This window comes from Felis catus, chromosome F2 (genome assembly GCF_018350175.1).
Source record: "Felis catus isolate Fca126 chromosome F2, F.catus_Fca126_mat1.0, whole genome shotgun sequence".
NCBI classification, from domain to species: Eukaryota; Metazoa; Chordata; class Mammalia; order Carnivora; family Felidae; genus Felis; species Felis catus.
The window spans coordinates 48,240,463-48,259,279 of NC_058385.1; the positions used below are offsets into that span (position 1 = coordinate 48,240,463).

The 18,817-nt window shown below is 41.7% G+C and overlaps 1 protein-coding gene across 7 annotated transcripts in view; it reads right to left on the reverse strand.

Annotated features, from left to right (window-relative positions):
• Positions 1–14,422, reverse strand: part of UBR5 (ubiquitin protein ligase E3 component n-recognin 5) — a 136,536-nt gene extending 122,114 nt beyond the window's left edge. For all 7 annotated transcript variants that reach the window (XM_045049765.1, XM_045049764.1, XM_045049766.1 and 4 more), the window contains exon 1: positions 14,299–14,422. In XM_045049765.1, the coding sequence (XP_044905700.1) occupies positions 14,299–14,360 (62 nt within the window). In that variant the 5' untranslated portion in view covers positions 14,361–14,422. The remainder of the gene's footprint in view (positions 1–14,298) is intronic.
• Between the last annotated feature and the right edge of the window lie 4,395 nt (positions 14,423–18,817).

The following is an 18,817-nucleotide window of genomic DNA, read 5'->3' on the forward strand; positions in this document are numbered from 1 at the left end:
AGCCACTTCTTCTGGCAAGCTTTCCTTCTTCACAAGATCACGCTATGTGCCTATGGTGAAGAAGCCCAAACCTGTTTCGCTGTACTCACACTGCCCTGTAATGGCCTGTCTTTCCCACAGACTAAGCTCCACCACTGTAGCACCAAGACTAGAACTGAAAAGTAGCACAAGACCCCCAAATTTGCTGTCTTAATGGTACGTGTGTGTAAACAAAGTGTGTATATTAATATTTAATTGCACTTATATATAGTAGTAAATACGTATGAGAAAAGCAAGTAACTTCCCATGCACATCCCAAAAAGAAAAAAGAAATAAAACTGAATTAATGCATAGCCTTTGCCACTTAACTCATCACGTGGGCACTCCAGCCCTCAATTTCCTCAGCTATGAAATATGAAAATTCTAAAATACTCCTTGATATCAAATTTTGAACATTTCAGCAATGTCAAGTACACTTAAGGTTACTAGAGCTAAAAAGCTAGGATCAACTATTATAGCCTAATATACAGAATGACAATAGGCATCCTAAAAAACAGAACATGAATCCCCGACAAGCACCTGACAGTACTAGAACCTACTAAATAGCCTTGCAAAGAGAACAGTCTCATTTCACTGGAAATCAAAGGCGAGCACACACTCCCAACCCCAGGAGGTGTTACACTGTCAATGCACTTTTGCTTTATCATACCTAATTTCAAGTAAGTTTTTGCCACACATGTAAACTTCCCCATTAAGTTTATACCGGAAGTATAATTAAAAGATAATATAACTGCACTAAATTCATTCACATCAAGTTAAATACATCGACCCTAGCAATTTATAAAGTTTTTTAAAAAGACTCAGAAGAGTTGGGCTGGGTTTAGAATGTCCACTACTTTTACATACTTATCAGAACGAGGACAAAAGGGCACCTGAGGTCTGCGGCAGGAAATAAAAATCAAATCTTAAAGTGGCAAAGCTGAGCAATATACATCAATTATGGCTCATAAAACAGTATCCACAGGCCTACAGTCCCACAGATTCAGAGCTAAAATGAACCTTCAGACATCAAACACATCCCCCCATCTTACGAATGAGTAAACTAAGCCTCATTGCAGGGAAATGACTTGCCCAAGATTACACAACTGGTTAGAAGAAGGACCACGCCTCCTAACACTGAGTCCAGTGGCTTTTTAGTTCTCACAACTGTCCCATCAGGACCCATCTATGGTACACAAAGTCTTTCAGGTACACAGTAACACTCTCAAATTCCGTACGAATTTGAATACATGATAATGAATGTCAGTATCACAGAACAAACCTTCTGAAGATAAAAACTTAGTACAAAACTTAAAGAATTAAACACACACATCTAAATTCAGGTATGTAAGGGGCACCTGGGTGGCTCAATGGGTTAAGTGTCTGACTCCAGTTCAGGTCATGATCTCACGGTTCATGAGTTCAAGCCCCACATCAGGCTCTATGCTGACAGCTCAGAGCCTGGAACCTGCTTAGGATTCTATGTCTCCCTCCCTCCATCCCTCTTTCTCTCTGACCCTCCCCCACTCATGCTGTCTCTCTCAAAAATAAATATTTAAAAATAAATTCAGATATGCAATTCTATTTAAGTAATCTCCATACCCAACATGGGGCTTGAACTCATGACCCCGAGATCAAGAGTTGGATACTCTACTGACCCAGCCAGCCCCTGGATATGTATTTTTGTTTTTTTTTCCTAGATATGTATTTTTGACTATTTTGTCTCACCTTGGGGTCTTAAATCAGATATGAAATTCTGTATCCATTAAAATAGTTCTATCCCATGAATATCTATAACCATAAATAATCCTGGCATATTCATTGGCAGAGCACTATATGAAATTGGGTATTTTATTTTTTAAATGTTTTTATTTTTGAGAGAGGGAAAGAGCATGAGTGGGGGAGGGGAAGAGAGAGAGAGGGAGACACAGAATCTGAAACAGGCTCCAGGCTCTGAGCTGTCAGCACAGAGCCCAACCTGGGGCTCGAACTCGGGACCAGCGAGATCATGACCTGAGCCTAAGTCGGACACTCAACCGACTAAACCACTCAAGCGCCCCTGAAATTGGGTATTTTAAATGAAGACAATAACAATCAAGGAATCTGAGGACACTCAGTCTCACATTTAAGGGTCTCTGTGCTATGACACTGCTCTTCTGGCAGTTTTCAAGGTGGTCACAGGGTCAATCTCAACCTGTGCACCATGGATGAGCACAAAGGAGTACAGACCCTCTACGTAAGCTGTTCAAGTATGCCCCCTCCCCTCCTAGTCAACTCCAACAAAGCAACCTGTTTTCACACACCCCTGAATCACATCTTCTTATCTTATCCCTGGACAGTATCTTTTACAAGCCAAAAGCAAAGGAAAAAAACCACTGTCTATATGTAAACTACTCTCACACAGCAAGAGTTCTGAACTACTATTAAAACTCTATCAATATCAAATACAGGCACCTATGATGAACCCTGGTTACTGGCAGTATCTTCCATGTCTCTAAAAGAAAATTCATTAGGCTCAAGAGAACAGAAATAAGAGGATGAACCAGGGTCCACACCCTGCAACTTTGCCTTCAAAGCAATTTCAAAGCCATTTGTAAGCATCAGGTTTAATCATCAGGTCCTTCTTCCCTGTCATTTATACCATCCAGTAGCACTGAATTCTCCATTACATGTTTGCCTCTCCTATAAAATGAATGCCCCATGAGGGTAGAGGCCATCATCTTTGTATCCCAATGTATATAATTTAGTCGACAAATTAAGTAAAAGAGTAAACCCTATTTTCCCACTTTCTTTGTTCATTTTTCCATTCATCAATGAAATTTTAAGAGAAAGAAATCAGACAACCATAGACACACTTCCTTCTCCCTCTTAGCCTTTCTACAATACAAAAACCCTTTTCCCTACCACATCCTAACAGCACAGACACTGAGTGGAGAAAATCTACATGATCTGGCCTAATCCACTCACTTTACAAAAAAAAAAAAAAAAAAAAAAAAAGTTGTATCACTGATTCATGGTCACACTGCCAATTAGTGTCAGATACAAAACAAAAACAAATCCCTGACCACTGACTACCAATTTATATTCCATTCACCATCATGTCAAAGACTGACTAAAAACTTAATCACTACCTAGAATATATCTCATCAATTCAAAATCAACTAAGAATACCAAATCTTCTCTAAATTTATGTCTTCTAATCTATGCTATCTTAGCAGAGAAATAAGCAATTTTCAAAAATATGAGGAAAATGCTCCTTTAAATCTCTAATAGTTTGCAAGGATGTCAAAAATACTTGATACGATCAAGATGTTACCATTCGGGTAAGCCAGGTTATGGGGACACAGGCCCTCTGCACTATTTTTGCAACTACTTGTGAGTCTGTAATTATTTCAAAGTAAACAGTTAAAAAAAAATACATGGCAGTCACCTGATGCCACTCCCTGGGCCCACTCATCTATCACCTCACTATTCTCCAAACTTGCCCAATAAGCCAGAAAATGTTCCAACTGCCTCTCATCCCAAAAGTTCCAAAAAGGGTCGGTGCAACAAAGAAATCACAGTTGTTGCACCAAGGGAAACCTACTCCTTGGTTAGCACAATGTTTGAAGGTGAGAAGCACACAAACATTTACGGAACAAGGAAGACCAATCTAATACCATGGTCAAACTCTGTGCTGGCAACACAGGGCAAATATTTGCACAGGCTAAACTTCGACTACCTCTCCTACCAGTCTTTCCAAGTCTGCTAGTGGTCCGGACCAGGTTCACTCTCCGCACTGAACTGTAACCCTATGAGTATTGACATGTGTTTTTGTTTTCCTAAAGCTACCCTCTCGGGTGTCTTATAGTTGTAGGGAGGACCTAATATGTGTATAACTGTACTCAAACTTTTTAAAAATTTCATTTGTAGAAAAAAAAACCAATTTACTCTAATGTTGAGGAGCAGGATAATACCTTACTCTCAAGCAATAGCTATAGCAGCAGTAGTCGGAGGGGGAAAGGAAGGCTGCAGGCAGTAAGGGCTAGGCAAGCAGAGCTCTGACGGCTGTCATCAGTTATTTTAATTTAAATACAAAGGAATGTGAGCAGGAGCCTTTCATACAGTAATCCTTAAGCTTTTGTGCTCCTGATGATGGTGGTCCACTTAGACACTATGAAAAACACTACTTACTCAGAAAAGCCACAAATGTTTTTACTACAATTTGGTTATGTTACTCTTATAAAAATTCAATGTTGTCAGAAAAACTCCATCTCAAAAAAAAAAAAAAAAATCATTAAAAAAAAAACCACACCCAAAAAACACATGCTATCACCCCTCAAGAATGTCCCAGAATTCATCAAATGATCAAATCTTCATGAAAACTGAAAAAGCTTTTTACATTTCCAAAGAGTCTTCTAAGGAGTCAAAAGGTCCTAGAGAAAAAAAGAAAAAGAAAAAAAAAAAAATACCCTAGTCCCTCCACTCAAAAGAGTTTTGTGAAACCAGAAACATTCTGGACTGATATGGGGTGACTGCTAAGCACATACGACTCCTGCGTCTGGATGCAGGTGCTGTGTGCATTCTTCAGTAGCCTCCAGCTCTCCGGAGTGGCAGAAAGATGAGCAGCTGTTGCCAAGAAAATCAGCCCACACGTCATCTCTGGCCTATACACCTTGGGCGGCCAACCTGCCCAGGGGAAGACACCCGGTCCTGGTTTTGCGTCCCTTCAGAAGTGACAGAAACCTAACAAGGAATCAGGAGGAACGTGTGGCCGTGATTTGGATTCATCCCTTGCCCGTGACTGCAGGAGGCAAAGAAAAAGTAGTTCCTATACTTCCTCCCCGAAGAGGAACCGCGGAAAGGAAAGAGCACGCTGTCCACAGCATCACTGCCCCTCCCTTACTCTCCATCTACACATAATAATCAGAACACCTGATAAGAAGGAAAACACAATCACTTATGGGATTTCTGACAGGAGATGAAGACTTCAGGTCAAACACCGCTAGAAACACAAGCATGCTAAGAAAATGTTTAAACTGCTTAGTCTACAATTTAAGACCAATCACTTGATGCTTCTTTTAAAGACAAAATAGATTTCCTACGTGCAGATGAGGATACAGAGCAATATATGGACTAGTTCAAATTACTTCTGGACAAGAAACAAAGCCATTCTTACAAAATAAGAAAACAGACATTGAGCTGCAAAAGCCCAATACCTCTCCCCACAAAGCCCCATAGAGAACTCTGTTTTCCTAATTTAGATATTAAAATAACCCTACCATACTGTCTCTGCTTTCTTAATGGTCTTTCTATTAACTTCCTAATCTTAAATTTGGCCTTTTCTTAAGGCTTAAAACATCAGTCATCCCCCACTTCTCACATCAAAGCTAGCAGACAGTCACAAAACATCTTAAATGAATCTCCGCCACGCCCACAAGAAAGAAGGTCTCGAGCCGCTCACACACAGGCCATCTCTGGAGTTTCGATCATCTGTGAGGAAGATCTAGTATCTGAGTTCACATAAAGATCTGGAACACCTTGTCACCTGAATTGTGAAACAGCAGACTCATGCTGGAGCAGATCCAGTTTTTTAAAATGGTAAATCTCAATACTTTTTCTTCTGAATCACAAAAAAATGGAGACTGAACTGATAGGGAAGGAAATAAAAATCTATCTATTCATTCAATCCACAGTGCTCCCTACACTGGACTTATCTCCCACTGTCATAGCTCTATATGCAATCTAGAATACCATCAATACTAATGGATTCTAAAATATCATCGTTTTATATAGACAAGTACTTTTTTAATAACACACAAACTTGCTGTAAGAACAATGTAGATTTAGGGTGCCTGGATGACTCAGTCAGTTAAACATCTGACTCTTGATCTCAGCTCAGGTCTTGATCTCAGGGTCATGAGTTCAAGCCCCATGCTGGGCATGAAGAAGGAAGGAAGGAAGGAAGGAAGGAAGGAAGGAAGGAAGGAAGGAAGGAAGGAAGGAAGGAAGGAAGGAAGGAAGGAAAAGATGGAGAAAGAAAGAAAGAAAGAAAGAAAGAAAGAAAGAAAGAAAGAAAGAAAGAGAAAGAGAGAAAGAGAGAGAGAAAGAGAGAGAGAGAGAAAGAAAGAAAGAAAGAAAGAAAGAAAGAAAGAAAGAAAGAAAGAAAGAAAGAAAGAAAAGAGACGTAGGTTTCTTACAATAACTAGCTTTCTTGTATGAAAAATATTTTAACATACTAAAGTCAAAAAAACTTCAAGTACATAAAATTTTTACCCAGGATGATTACAACTTTATAAAAACAAACAAAAATCTCTATGTACAGAAAAAGAGACTAGAAAGCCACCAAAATGTTAACACTGGTAGCACCATTGATCTACCAATGCAAAGAAAGAGAGACGAGAAAGAGAGAATCCCAAGCAAGGATAGCTGATAGCTATCTACTGATAGCACGGACCCCAACTCGGGGCTCAATCCCACATGAGCCAAAATCAAGAGTCAGACGCTTAACCAACTGAGCCATCCAGGCTCTCCACTATTAGACTTTTTACACTGATTTTCTATATTTTCCATATCTTCTGCAACAATGTTTTTTACAACAATTTTTTACAATAAATAAATAAAAACTAAGGAAGAGGCAGAAACTGAAAGCAACCCAAATTTACACCAGCAAAAAAACAGATTTGTGAAACTGTGGCACATCCAAACAATGAAATACTACCACTAATACAAAAGGAAAAAAACTACTACAGGCTACATGAGCTAAACAGAAGATGCCACACACTATTCCATTTCTACAAAATTCTAAAGAAGGCAAAATTACAGTTAGAGAACATAGAACAGCATTTTTCATGGGTGGGAACAAGACAGGGGACTAAGAATGCAAAGGGGCACTAGGGAACTTTTTGGGGTGATGGAAATGTTCCATTTTCTTGATTATGGTGGTTACACAGCTGTAAACCTTTGTCGAAACTCATCAAACTGCACATTTCAAATGGGTGAGTTATATTGTATGTCAGTTATACTTCAATAAAGCCAATTTACAAGTTAAAAGTAGAGAAGGTTGAAAGCACTTCATTAAGGTAAATGATACCATCAGAAACTAAACAAATAACATTACTTTTGCCACACAGGCAAGACAAATGTGTCTTCTTTACCCTTAAAATAACATTAAAATTTAACACCTTATTTAATATCCTGAAAAAACAATGAGACTGTCGCAAAACAGTTATCTAAGAACTCACCATAATTCTCATTTTCAAGAGGTTTATAACCACAACATTGATTCAATCAAGAAGTATGAAATAATATGAAATATGAAACAGAATTTCTTATAGCCAAGTTCAACTTATTAAGTCTCACTTCTATACATTAACTTAGAAGAACATTGCAAAGTTCCACATGACTTAATATTATTCCTCAGTGTGCCCTGCAGAAAATCGCTCAAGTTTAATTTCAAGAATCTCATTACATAACCATTACGAGTGACTGCTAATACAATGCTACCACGGGAGGTTATGAAGTGCCAGCATCAAGCTACGAGGAACCTTAAGATTCCCAGTGTGATACTACCCCTCCTTCTAAGGCTACAATCCACACAAATATTGTCTTATTCTTAAAAATGTCAAAGTTTGGAGCGCATGGCTGGCTTAGTCGGTGGGGCATGTGACTCTTGATCTTGGGGCTGTGAGTTCGAGTTTAAGTACTTAAAAATTTAAGTAAATTTTATTAAAAATAAAATCTTTACAAAAAATGTCAAATATTGTAACTTGTTACAACCCATTTAGTTTTATCGTGTAAAACTGTCAATGAAAAACAAGCATTTATGGGGCACCTGGGTGGCACAGTCGATTAAACATCGGACTCTTGATCTCAGATCATGATCTCAGAGCTCGGGAATTCAAGCCCCACATCGGGCTCTGCACCAATGTTGCAGAGCATGCTTGGGATTCTGTCTCCCCTTTTCTCTGACCCTCCCCGACTTGCGCTCTCTCTCTAAATGAATAAACTTTTAAAAAAAGAAAAAGCAGCATTTGTGTGCCAGTAGAAAAATCTAAACAAATTGAATTTTAATATGAAGGAATTGTTTTCGGTGTGTGGGTGTTTTTAAAGTCTTCATCTTTGAGGGGCACCTGGCTGGCTCAGTGGTTAAGGTTCGGACTTCAGCTCAGGTCATGATCTCAAGGCTCCTGAGTTCAAGCCCCACATGGGGCTCTGTGTGGACAGCTCAGAGCCTGGAGCCTGCTTTCAGATGCTGTTGCCCTTCCCTGCTTGTGCTCTAGCTCTCTCTCTCTCTCTCTCTCTCTCTCAAAAATAAATGAACATTAAAAAAAATTTTAAAGCCTTCATCTTTGAGATTCATACTGAAGATAGTATCGATTAAATTATCTGATGGAGAGAGTGTTGAAACCAAACTGGCCACGGATTTGGTAAGTGCTAAGATTATGTGATAACTGTTATACACGTGTGTTCATCATCCTATTGCCTCTACTTCTGTATATGCTTGAAATTCTCCATAATACGAAGATTAAAAATAATTTTCAGAGAAAAAGTTAAAAATCAAGTATAATAATCAATCAACAATTCACAATCACACAGAGCTAGGAGAGGCCGTTTTCATTTACTTAGGATGCCAAGGTGGCAAAATGACAGAAATACAGACCACAACTGGAGTTTCTTAATTAGAAGTAGATATGATAAAAATGGGGGAAAGAAGACGTAAGTAAATCCTCCTGCAATATAAAACTGCTTCCTTCAATACACCCCATAGTATCTACTGAAGCGTAATTTTTTTTTTAATATTTTATTGTTTTAAGTAATCGCTACATCCAATGTGGGGCTCAAACTTACAACCCTGAGATCAAGAGTCGCTTACTCTATAGACTGAGCCAGCCAGGCGCCCCTACTCAAGTGCAATCTGACACAGCCTTCAGTGATTCAACTTTCCTTCAGAAACTATTTCCTAAATAACCTAATTGCTAGGGGAAAAGCCTGATCTCTCTTAAAATTCACCCCATTATTCCCAGTTGCACTTCCGTGTACTGTGTAATTTCCTTCACAAGTGTGTCTGTTTACTCCTAAGCCTGCGATTTAGTCACTGATTTCTTGATTTATAAAATTGGTTTGCCACTGTATGTTTTGATTTTCAATACTTTGTTTGGCTATTTCATACACTGTCTTTATCTTACTTTCCTTAATCAACTTCATTTAATCATTTCAGTTAAACTTGCCTGTACTTCCCCAGCACAGTCCTCTAGTATTACTGTGTCTGGGTAACAATCTCAATAATCGATCAATAAATAAACAGTGAGCTTCCCCTCTGGTCTGGTGATGTGATGCTCTATCCCACACAGACTAATACTTGTGTTTTTTGGTGTAGCGTACTGAAATTTCAGACAGCTTTCGACCATTATGACATCTGCCCATCACAACCTTCGTTCACCTCCATGTAACCCCTGGCACATTTTCAAGCTCCTACTGAGAGGGCAAGAATACCCTGAGTCTTTAAAACCCAACAGTTCCTAATGAAAATCAGGACCACTTACTAAATGCCAATGGCCTGTGCAAAAAAGCACTTTCTACTTCACGGTTGTCCAAGCCAACTTTCAGTGATAAAGGCACAGATATGTATCTGCACTGTCCTATAGGGTGGCCACTAGCTACATGTGGTTACAGAGCACTTGAAATCTGGCTAGTGTTACCAAGAAACTGACTTTTTCATTTTAATTGTAAATAGTCACATTATAAGACTAACAACTGCATTGCTGGGATTTTTCTTTACAAAAGTCATTTCTATTTATTTTTACCTCTACATGTATTCAAGATAATCGAGGACAGAATTTCTTAACCTCAGCACAACTAGAATTTGGGCCAGGGTAAGTCTTTGGTGTGGGAGCTGTACTGTGCACTGCGCGACGTTTAGCAGCATCTCTGGCCTCTACCCACTAGAGGCCAGTAGCAATGCCCCAGCGGTGACAATCAAAAGTATCGCCAAACACTGCCAGATACACCCCAGGGAGGCAAAACAGCATCCAGTTGAGAAACAGCGATCTAAGACTAAGGGTCTGGATTTTGTATCAATGCTAAGGACATTCTAGAGCGATCCCTTTGATTTCCTGCTTTTCTATGTGAAATTCAGACGACACACAGAAGCAGTTAAAAGTAACCATCTCTTCATATTTTCCACAGAACCTACATTATAATTGTTTTCCTACCCACTATCTCAGCTGTTTCTCACCAACCCTGAGATGGGTACTATGCCTGATTTAGAGACTGAGGTGCTGGCGGCAGAGGGAGACACAAGGGAGTAAGGTTCTAAGTGGTTAAATGACTCACCCACCCATGTTAAGTAGCCTGGCTGAAACAAACCCAGATTTAAGAATTCCACATTTCAAACTCCTCTCTGTATTATCTTACCTGGCAGCCTGACAGCCCCTGAAGGGAAAGCTCCTTAAAGAAAAACCCTTTTGATATGACAATCTCAACCAAGACTGTTTGATTGCACAACACATTACAATGCCAAAAAAGCAAAGCTCACAGGAAAATTCCGCAGAGACAAACAATGAGAACTGGTTCCTATTGTAACGAACCTACATCCTGAGGATTAATTCAGGACAGGGACAAGTCATGGCATACCCACATCACCTTAAAAAGGCCTCTCTTAGGCTAGTTCTAGAAAAGGGTTAAGAGGGTCAGCCACCTGACAAAAGGCGTAAGTGAAAGGAGGACTTGAGAGGAAGGGGAAATCAAAACTCTAAGACAGATGCCTGTTCTAAGGCTGCAATACCTCAGAAGGCAGGAATATCCCAGAATATAGGCTATGTGGAAAAGTGGAAAGAGACCTGGACTTTAAAAAAAAAAAAAAAAAAAAAAAAAAAAGACCCGTCATGTGGACCTCATCTGTCAGTAGCCCACTGTGTGCCCCTGGATAAATTCTGCGAATCTCTGGGCCTGTTTTCTCAACTCATTAGTGAAAGACCAGTCTATGGGACTTTTTTGGCACTTAGGGAGATCTTAGTGAGCAGGCATTTCCAGCCCTTCCCTCGGTCTCCACAGCAGAACCATGTTCTTGGTATCCCTTTGCTGTTTCTCTGAAACAATGACTTAAGCAGGAACATAGCACTAACTCAAGAAATTCACTAGAGAGAAAATCAAAATGTCACAAAAGTATATGAGCAGGGATGGTTTCAATTCAACAGTGAATATTTGCATAGGGCCAGCCACTCAGCACCAGGAACCTTGTAATCACTCTGGAAACCACAACCAACATCCCAGGCTCTCTGAATTCCTCTTCTCTGCCCTAGCCACCCCCACCCATATTCACCAACTACATTCATTATTTGGTGTCCCAGGGCAATAATCAAAGATTTTAACCCGATATAACAAAGACTATTAAAGAATCAGCATTTTGAAAAGGCAAAGAAAAAAAGCACACTTTTTTTTTATGCTAAGTACCTTTTAGATATTTGATACATCACACCATTACACTGAACAGAATATTTTATTTTTAACAGGATGTGGCTACTTTCTAAAGAAAACTTATTTGGAGAAGGAAATATTGATGTTTTGAGGCCCCATACGTTTTAACTCAGCAATTTATTTGCAGTATCACACTCCCTATCCAATCTTACTGCTTTTCATATACAGAATAAAGTCTACTTATTTTTCATCCAAAACTATCATTTATCACTTCATTTCTGTTACAGACAACATTTCTCATATAAAAGTCAAGCTAGAGTAGTACACTCTTTTCTACTACCAAAACTTACTCAATCTTGGTAAAGATTTTATCTAAAGATGAAAACATCCTGAGCTTCTGATTCCAGTTAAAAGACTCCAGAAGGCCAGTTTGTTTTGTAAACAGATGTTTCTCAAGCAATGCAGCAATAGTCTGGTCCTATTACTCTGCAACTAGGCATGCAAAAAGGATCCTTCCTTTAGAAGGGGAGACACAGAACAGCTCCATCCTAAGTCAGCTACATCAAGAGTGCATGCCTGTCTCAAATGCTGTCCTCACAAATCTCAACAAACCATTCTTTACTGCTACCAGACACAACTATGTCCCCCAAATTTTACGGATGACAGTTTCCTATTTGTCAAATTATCTGCCACCTCGATGCACACATTTTATAAACTAAATCAAATCCACTTCTATTTCATGAAATGAAAACTCAAGATGACCTAAATATTCTTAATATTGTATACTGACATTACAGGAATCAAAAACAAGACTACTTGTTTACCCCAGGAATGGGGGGAAAAAAAAAAAGGTAGCTTTAAAAAGGATACATTACTTGGAAATTTCTCAGACAAGCTGAAGCAAAAGGAATGCTCAAAAATGAATCAAAGTGCCCAAGACAACTGCAAAATAGGTTCTGGCATGCACAGTCAACTGAGTAAGCTAGTCAGGATTCTTGGTATATATAAAGCAGGACTAATATAGAAAACATGGCCTACTTCTCTCCTGCTTGGTTCAATTTTCTAAGTCACAAGCCAAGTTACACTACAAGCACCATCAACTTTGCTCTATGAATGACAGTAGAGCTATCCTCACTACCAGCCTGGTTCCAAAATTTACCAAAAAATCTTATGTTAAAATCTTAAAAAAGATCTCTATCTCAAATGAAATAAAATCAGAGTAAGGATCACATAAAATGTCAAAATAAATGACAAAACTTACTTTGGTATTTAAAGGAACTATGTGACAACTCCAAATGACTAATATTTTCAGAAAGGATTTCAAAAGTTGCAGAAACGTGTTAATATAGCTACAGCAAAGATTAGACAAATCTGAACTCAGTGCCACAAACTGAGTGGACAGCTTGCCGATGAGAAGCCGTCCCCCGCACCTGAGGCGGTAGATACTCGGAGACCAAGGCCAGTATCTTAGCAAGTTAGGCCTCTTCCTCCCTCCGGGAAGCGCTGGACAAACAGGGCGTCACGCAACTTATGTCACCCAGTCACTTAGCAAAAATCATACCTAACTTCTACACTCGGGTCCAAATGGCCTTTTATACTCAAAAGAAGTAGAAAGCAACTTATATTATCGGGGGAGAGGGAAGCTTAAAATGCCCCACTTTCTGGCCCCATATTTATCAGCCCATCATCAGATCAGAGTCCTAAATTCTAAGACTTACTTTAATGGAGGCCTCCCTCAACCTTCTCCGAGTCTCTGTTTTGCAACAGTGAAGGAACTTTTCCTGCTTTATCTTAGTTCCCTGAGAGCATGTGGCCCTGCAATTCAATATCCTAAACTGGCAGGGAACGGTGGAGGAGGCAAAGGGAGGAATCCACACAGCCAAAACAGCCTTCTTATTAAAGACAAAAAAAAAAAAAAAAAAAAAAAAAAAATCATAATTCCTCCTCCACCCAAAGCAACCCATCCCAGAAATTTACAGCTTAAGAAAGCAGCATTGCGAACTGCAAACGTAAGAGTTTTCCTTAGACTCTACGCACGGTTTTCAGCTGTCAAATTACAACTCAGGAAAACACTATCATTAGAATAAAAAAGGAAACAAAAAAGCTCGCACCATAGGGGCTGGGAGAAGGAGCTTACCAGACCCGTTTCGGAAGAAGGAGAGCAAAGGGAATCCAATCCACTTCCCCACCCCCGCCTGAATTCATCCCCTCCCGGGGCGGGCAAACCTCACTGCAGGAGCTCAAATTTAATAATAATAACAATAATCATGGCGCTTACCCCCCCCACCCCCCACCCCCGCGATCTGCCAGGAATCAGCCTCCCCCTCCCCCGGGATCTCTAGGCTTGGCAGGTCCAGATCTCCCCACCGGACACAGTTCCCGGGGACCCGGGCGAACCCAGTCTACCCCGGGGCCCCTCGCCCCGCTTCTCCTCTTCCCTCTCTTTTTACCTCCACCATCCCCCATCCGCATTGTCTGTCTCAATTCAACTTTGACTAATATGGATTCCTCGGGCCTGGGCCGGGCGGTAATTACAGCCCGCCCCCCCCCCCCGGGAGCCGGATTGCCCCCCCCCTCTCCGCCGAGTTAAACGCGGCTCCTCGTTGGGAGACGGGGGGGGGGGGGGGAGGGAAAAGGTTGCAGCGCGCTTTTCCCGTCTACACCGCGGGCACCGTCCACACCGAGCTCCCCCCGCGACCCCGAGCCCCCGGGACCAGAAGTTTGCCCCGGAAGGGGCCTAGATGGGAGCAGTGAAGACCCCCCCACCAGCCGGCCGGCCTGCGCGTAAATACCGGCGCCCGCCGCGGCGCGGCCCCGTGGGGGAGGGGAGGGCGGGGAGGCGCCCCTCCCCCCGCCCGCCCGCCAGCCCGCCGGCCCTATTACCTGTCATTGAGCTGGTCCTCGGTGCCCGGCAGCGGGTGAACCACGAAATGGATGGACGTCATGGTGCTTCCTTCTAGTCCTCCTCCCGAGGACGGCCCCCTCCCGCTCTCGCCCACCCCCCCCAACCCCCTTCCCCTCCCCAATACCCACTGCCGCCGCCGCCTCCCAGTCCCCAAATGGAGGGAAGCAAATGCGCAGGGGCCGCCGCCGCCTCCCTGCCGGGCGTGTGTCCGCCGCCCGGCGGTCCGGCGGGGCGGATCAACACGCCACCCGCTCCCGCGGCGACAGCGCGCTGGAGTGCGAGGCCGGCGGCCGGGACCCGGGCGCGCCGCCGCCGCCGGCGACCGGGCGTCGGGAGAGGGGGCGACTGGGGAGGGAGGAGAGGGACGGGCTGCGGGCTGCGGGGACGGTGTGGTCCCGGCGGCGGACGGGGTCCGGACTAGGGAGGTGGGGAAGGAGATGAGCCCGCACCGCGCGTCACTGGCGAGAAGCCGCCGCCACCACCGCCGCCAGCACCGCCGCCGCCATCTTCACTTCTGCCCCAGTTTCTCCGTCTCGCAGGCTCCGCTCCCGAGCGGCGGGGGAGGGGCGAACGGGAGGAGGAGGAGGTGGAGGGAGGAGACCGGCGGGCGGGGGCACGGCTGCGAGGGGGCGGGGCTCCGGGAAACGGGCGGTAAGGCCCTTTCGATTGGGCGGCTCAACGTTGTCGGGCCACGGCGCTGTAAGGCGCGTGCGGATTGGTCCGTTCGGCCCCGAGCCCAGCCCTCTGGGGGGTGGGATAGCTCCCGAGTGAGTGTTCCGGAGAGCACGTGTTAGGGAAGGAGGAGGCGGAGGGGAGCCCGCTGGGGCGGGGAAGAAGTCTGGGAGGGAGGCTAAGTGTGCGTCCCCGGGGAGGTGGGAGGAAGAGGGGCTCCTGCGTTTCTCGCTCTGATTTCCCTCGGGCAGCCCTAATTATTCTGCGGACCTTTAGGGGGTTTTTGTTGTTTCCAGTCCTTCATCTGCAATTACATTTAAAGTGGAAGTGCAAAATCAGTTAAGGGGCGAGAAATGCACAGCTTTTTATTGGAGAAGTAAGGTAGTTATGTAAGGACCTTTCCAGAAGGTCCTATCGTAGGATCAGAGAACTGACTTTGCAGCAACTTCTTTAATCACCCTAGTCTCCCCAATGTCCCCAGCAACACCATCACTCGCACAAAAACAAAATGGAAATTTCCACTAATTACTGATTTAAATGATTCATGAGTTTAATGAAAAATACCTCTTCTACAAAGGTGTTCTTCAATTCATGATCATTTGGGTCATACGGCAAATTCTTGAATGGATCTTTTCTTCTAGGGAACTCCTTTTTTCTAAGGAACCAGTTCATAGCTTTCTTCTCAAAGGCTTCCATAGCACCTTCAAAAAATCAAGTACCCCTTTCAAAGCAGAGTAAAAACATTAAGCTCCGTCTGCAATTTGTGTAGATGTTCATTAAATCGGGGGTCCTGGGAAAAGTTCTTAAGGTAAAATATCCCTATTTTTCTGTTAATGCATTGCATTTGCACAGTTTTGCTTAGGAATTTCTTTTGAGCAAAATATATGAAAATTTATTTATAAATCAGGATAGAGTAGGTACCCCCTTGAGACAGATAATGGAACAGTTTTGTAGGTCACCAGCTTCAAAATTGGCCCAGATTAGTTTACACTAAAAAGTGATTTCAGGGCTGGTATTTAGTCCTCACAAGCAGAAGGGAAGCAGGGTAGACCAACGGACACTGCTAGTTTTAGAGCTAGACAGAACTGGATTTGTGTCCTGTTTGTGGTACTTAACTATGTGACCTTGCTTAAATTATTTAGCCTCTCATAATGTCTTTTTTTCTCATTAGTAAAATATCCCATAGTAACAGATCTACATAGGGTTGTGATGAGGTCTAGATAAGATAGCGTTTGTCAAGCACCTAGAGCAGTTCATAACACTTGGTAGGCTCAGCAAATGGAAGCTTTTATTAGTCAACAGTGTTCACTATGTATGACTTTATATACTTACGTCTTTTAATATTCAACGCACTGTGGGGTAAATAATATATACCCATTATATAGATGAGAACACTGATGTGCAGTTAAGTGTTGAAGCTGAGACTTAAACCCAGGTCATCTAACTCTGATTACACTGCTCTTTCCACTATACCACAGCTGCCATCCAGTTAATAATTTAAAAGGAACAGATTATTCAAAGCCATAGGAAAAATGTGATCTGATAAATGCAATAAGAGTGCTATGGAAGTTAACGGAGGAAGTGATTCAAGCCAAGACAATTAAGAAAAGTGATTTAAGCTGAGCTTTCAAGAATGTTCGGGGCAAATAAAATATCTAGCTTAAGCTCACTCATTTTATATTTGCCCCTGAACAAACTCCACACCACACCCACACATTGCTTACTTCTTCCAAATCTGTCTTTTTTCATCTTTTCATTGTTCTTCTACTCTGTTTCCTTGATTTACTCACCCCTCGTCTCCTAGTTCTGAGACTTTCTCTCACGGGTGAAGGCCAGTTTTCTCTCTTATTGAAACTGCACATTTGGTCTTCGATGACCATCTTGGCATTGCAATCTTTTTGTTATCCCAGGCTGGCATGTTAGGGACAATTTTCCTCTTGCACAGCTCCAACACGTTAGTGGGTCCCACTTTGCAGACAGAAAAACAAGAATAAAGGCGTGGAGTTTTGCAAGCCCATCACCTAGGGGAGGAGGGAATACAGATAGAGGATGGCAATAAGCAGGGTTCAAGCAGAATCTCTTTGAAGCATCAAAGTGCAATACAACCCAGAAGAGAAGACCAGGGGGAGGAGGGTTCTTTTCTAATAATTTGGACTAATTTTCCGTTTCAAAACAAATGAACAGAGAAATGAGACAGGAAAGGGGGAAAGCTCAATGAAAGATGGGCTGATGCATGTTTTACCACTGTGGGCAACAGGAACGCAATCCCACTGGGGACAATCTGAGAGACAGCGGGGGAACACATCTCAGAATTATCTCACTGAGTAGGGAGGAAGCTAGAGGTATTTATCCATCAACTCCACACCTCGGTGGTTGAGGATTGTTCCTGGGTTAAACCCCTGACACTTTACGCTTTCCACACTCATGGGCAAAGCATACTCCTAAGGCCAAAGAATGAAAGAAAAATAAAGACATTTCCAAAAAAGAAGAGAGGTAGAAAGAAAAAGAAATGTGAGAAATTTTTGGCAGTCAATCCATATTAAAGAGTATTGTTTAAGCAAAAGGAAAATGATTCCCCAGTGTAAGCTCAGATAGGCATAAAGGTATGAAAAAGTATGAAAAGAGAAGAAAATATGTAGGTATATGAATGTTGACTGAGTTAAACAATGGGGCTTAAAAATCCAAAACATTGATACCAAATGCTGGCAAAAATGTAGAGCAACAAGAATGAGAATGCAAAATAGTGCAGCCATTTTAGAAGACAGTCTGGTGGTTTTGTACAAAACTAACATACTCTTAACATATGACCCAGTAATCATACTCCTTGCTATTTACCCACAGGACTTGAAATTTTATGTCCAAACAAAAATCTGTACACAGGTGTTTATAGAAGCTTTATTCAAAACTGTCAAGGCTTGTAAGCAACCAAGATGTCTTTTAGTAGGTGAATGCATAGTAAACTGTTGTATATCTGCACAACGGGTATTATTCAGCACTAAAGAGAAAAGAGTTTTCAAGCATGAAAAGATATGGAGGAATAGTAAATGCATACTACTAAGTGAGAAAGTAGCCAATCTGAAAGGTGACATACTCCATGATTCCAACTATATGACATTCTGGAAAAAGCAAAACTGTGGAGACAGTAAAAAGATCAGTGGTTGCCAGAGGTTAGTAGAGAGAGGGATGGACAGGTAAAGCAACAAAGGATTTTCAAGGTAGTAAAACTATTCTGTATAATACTCTAAAGGGTGGAAACATTTCATTTTAAACCGATAGAATTTCAGTCTAAACCGATAGAATGTACAACACCTAGAGTGAATCGTAATGTACTGTATGAACTCTGGGTGATAATAATATGTCAGTGTAGATTCATCAGTTTTAACAAATAGACTACTGTGGTATGGGGATGTTGATAACAGACAAAGCTATACATGTGAGTACATGGGAGATTCTGTACCTTCCTCTCAATTTCGCTGAGATCCTAAAACTGCTCTAAGAAATAAAGTCTATGAAAAAATCTTAAACAAATATCAGCAAAACAAATTCAACAGGATATATAGCAAGGACAGTGGATGATAAATAAGTTGGATAATTTAACATGGAAATCAACAAATATGATTCACCATATTAACAGAAAGGAGAAAAATCATTAAATCATTTCAATAGAGAAAGAAAGAGAATGCTGAAATTCTATAACTATTCGTGAAGAAAATGCCTTAGTAATCTATGAATAGAAGGAAACATCTTTAATTTGATAAAGGATGTTTCTAAAAACCCTACAGAAAACATCTTCTACAGTGGTGAAATGTTGAGTTTCCCCCCTAA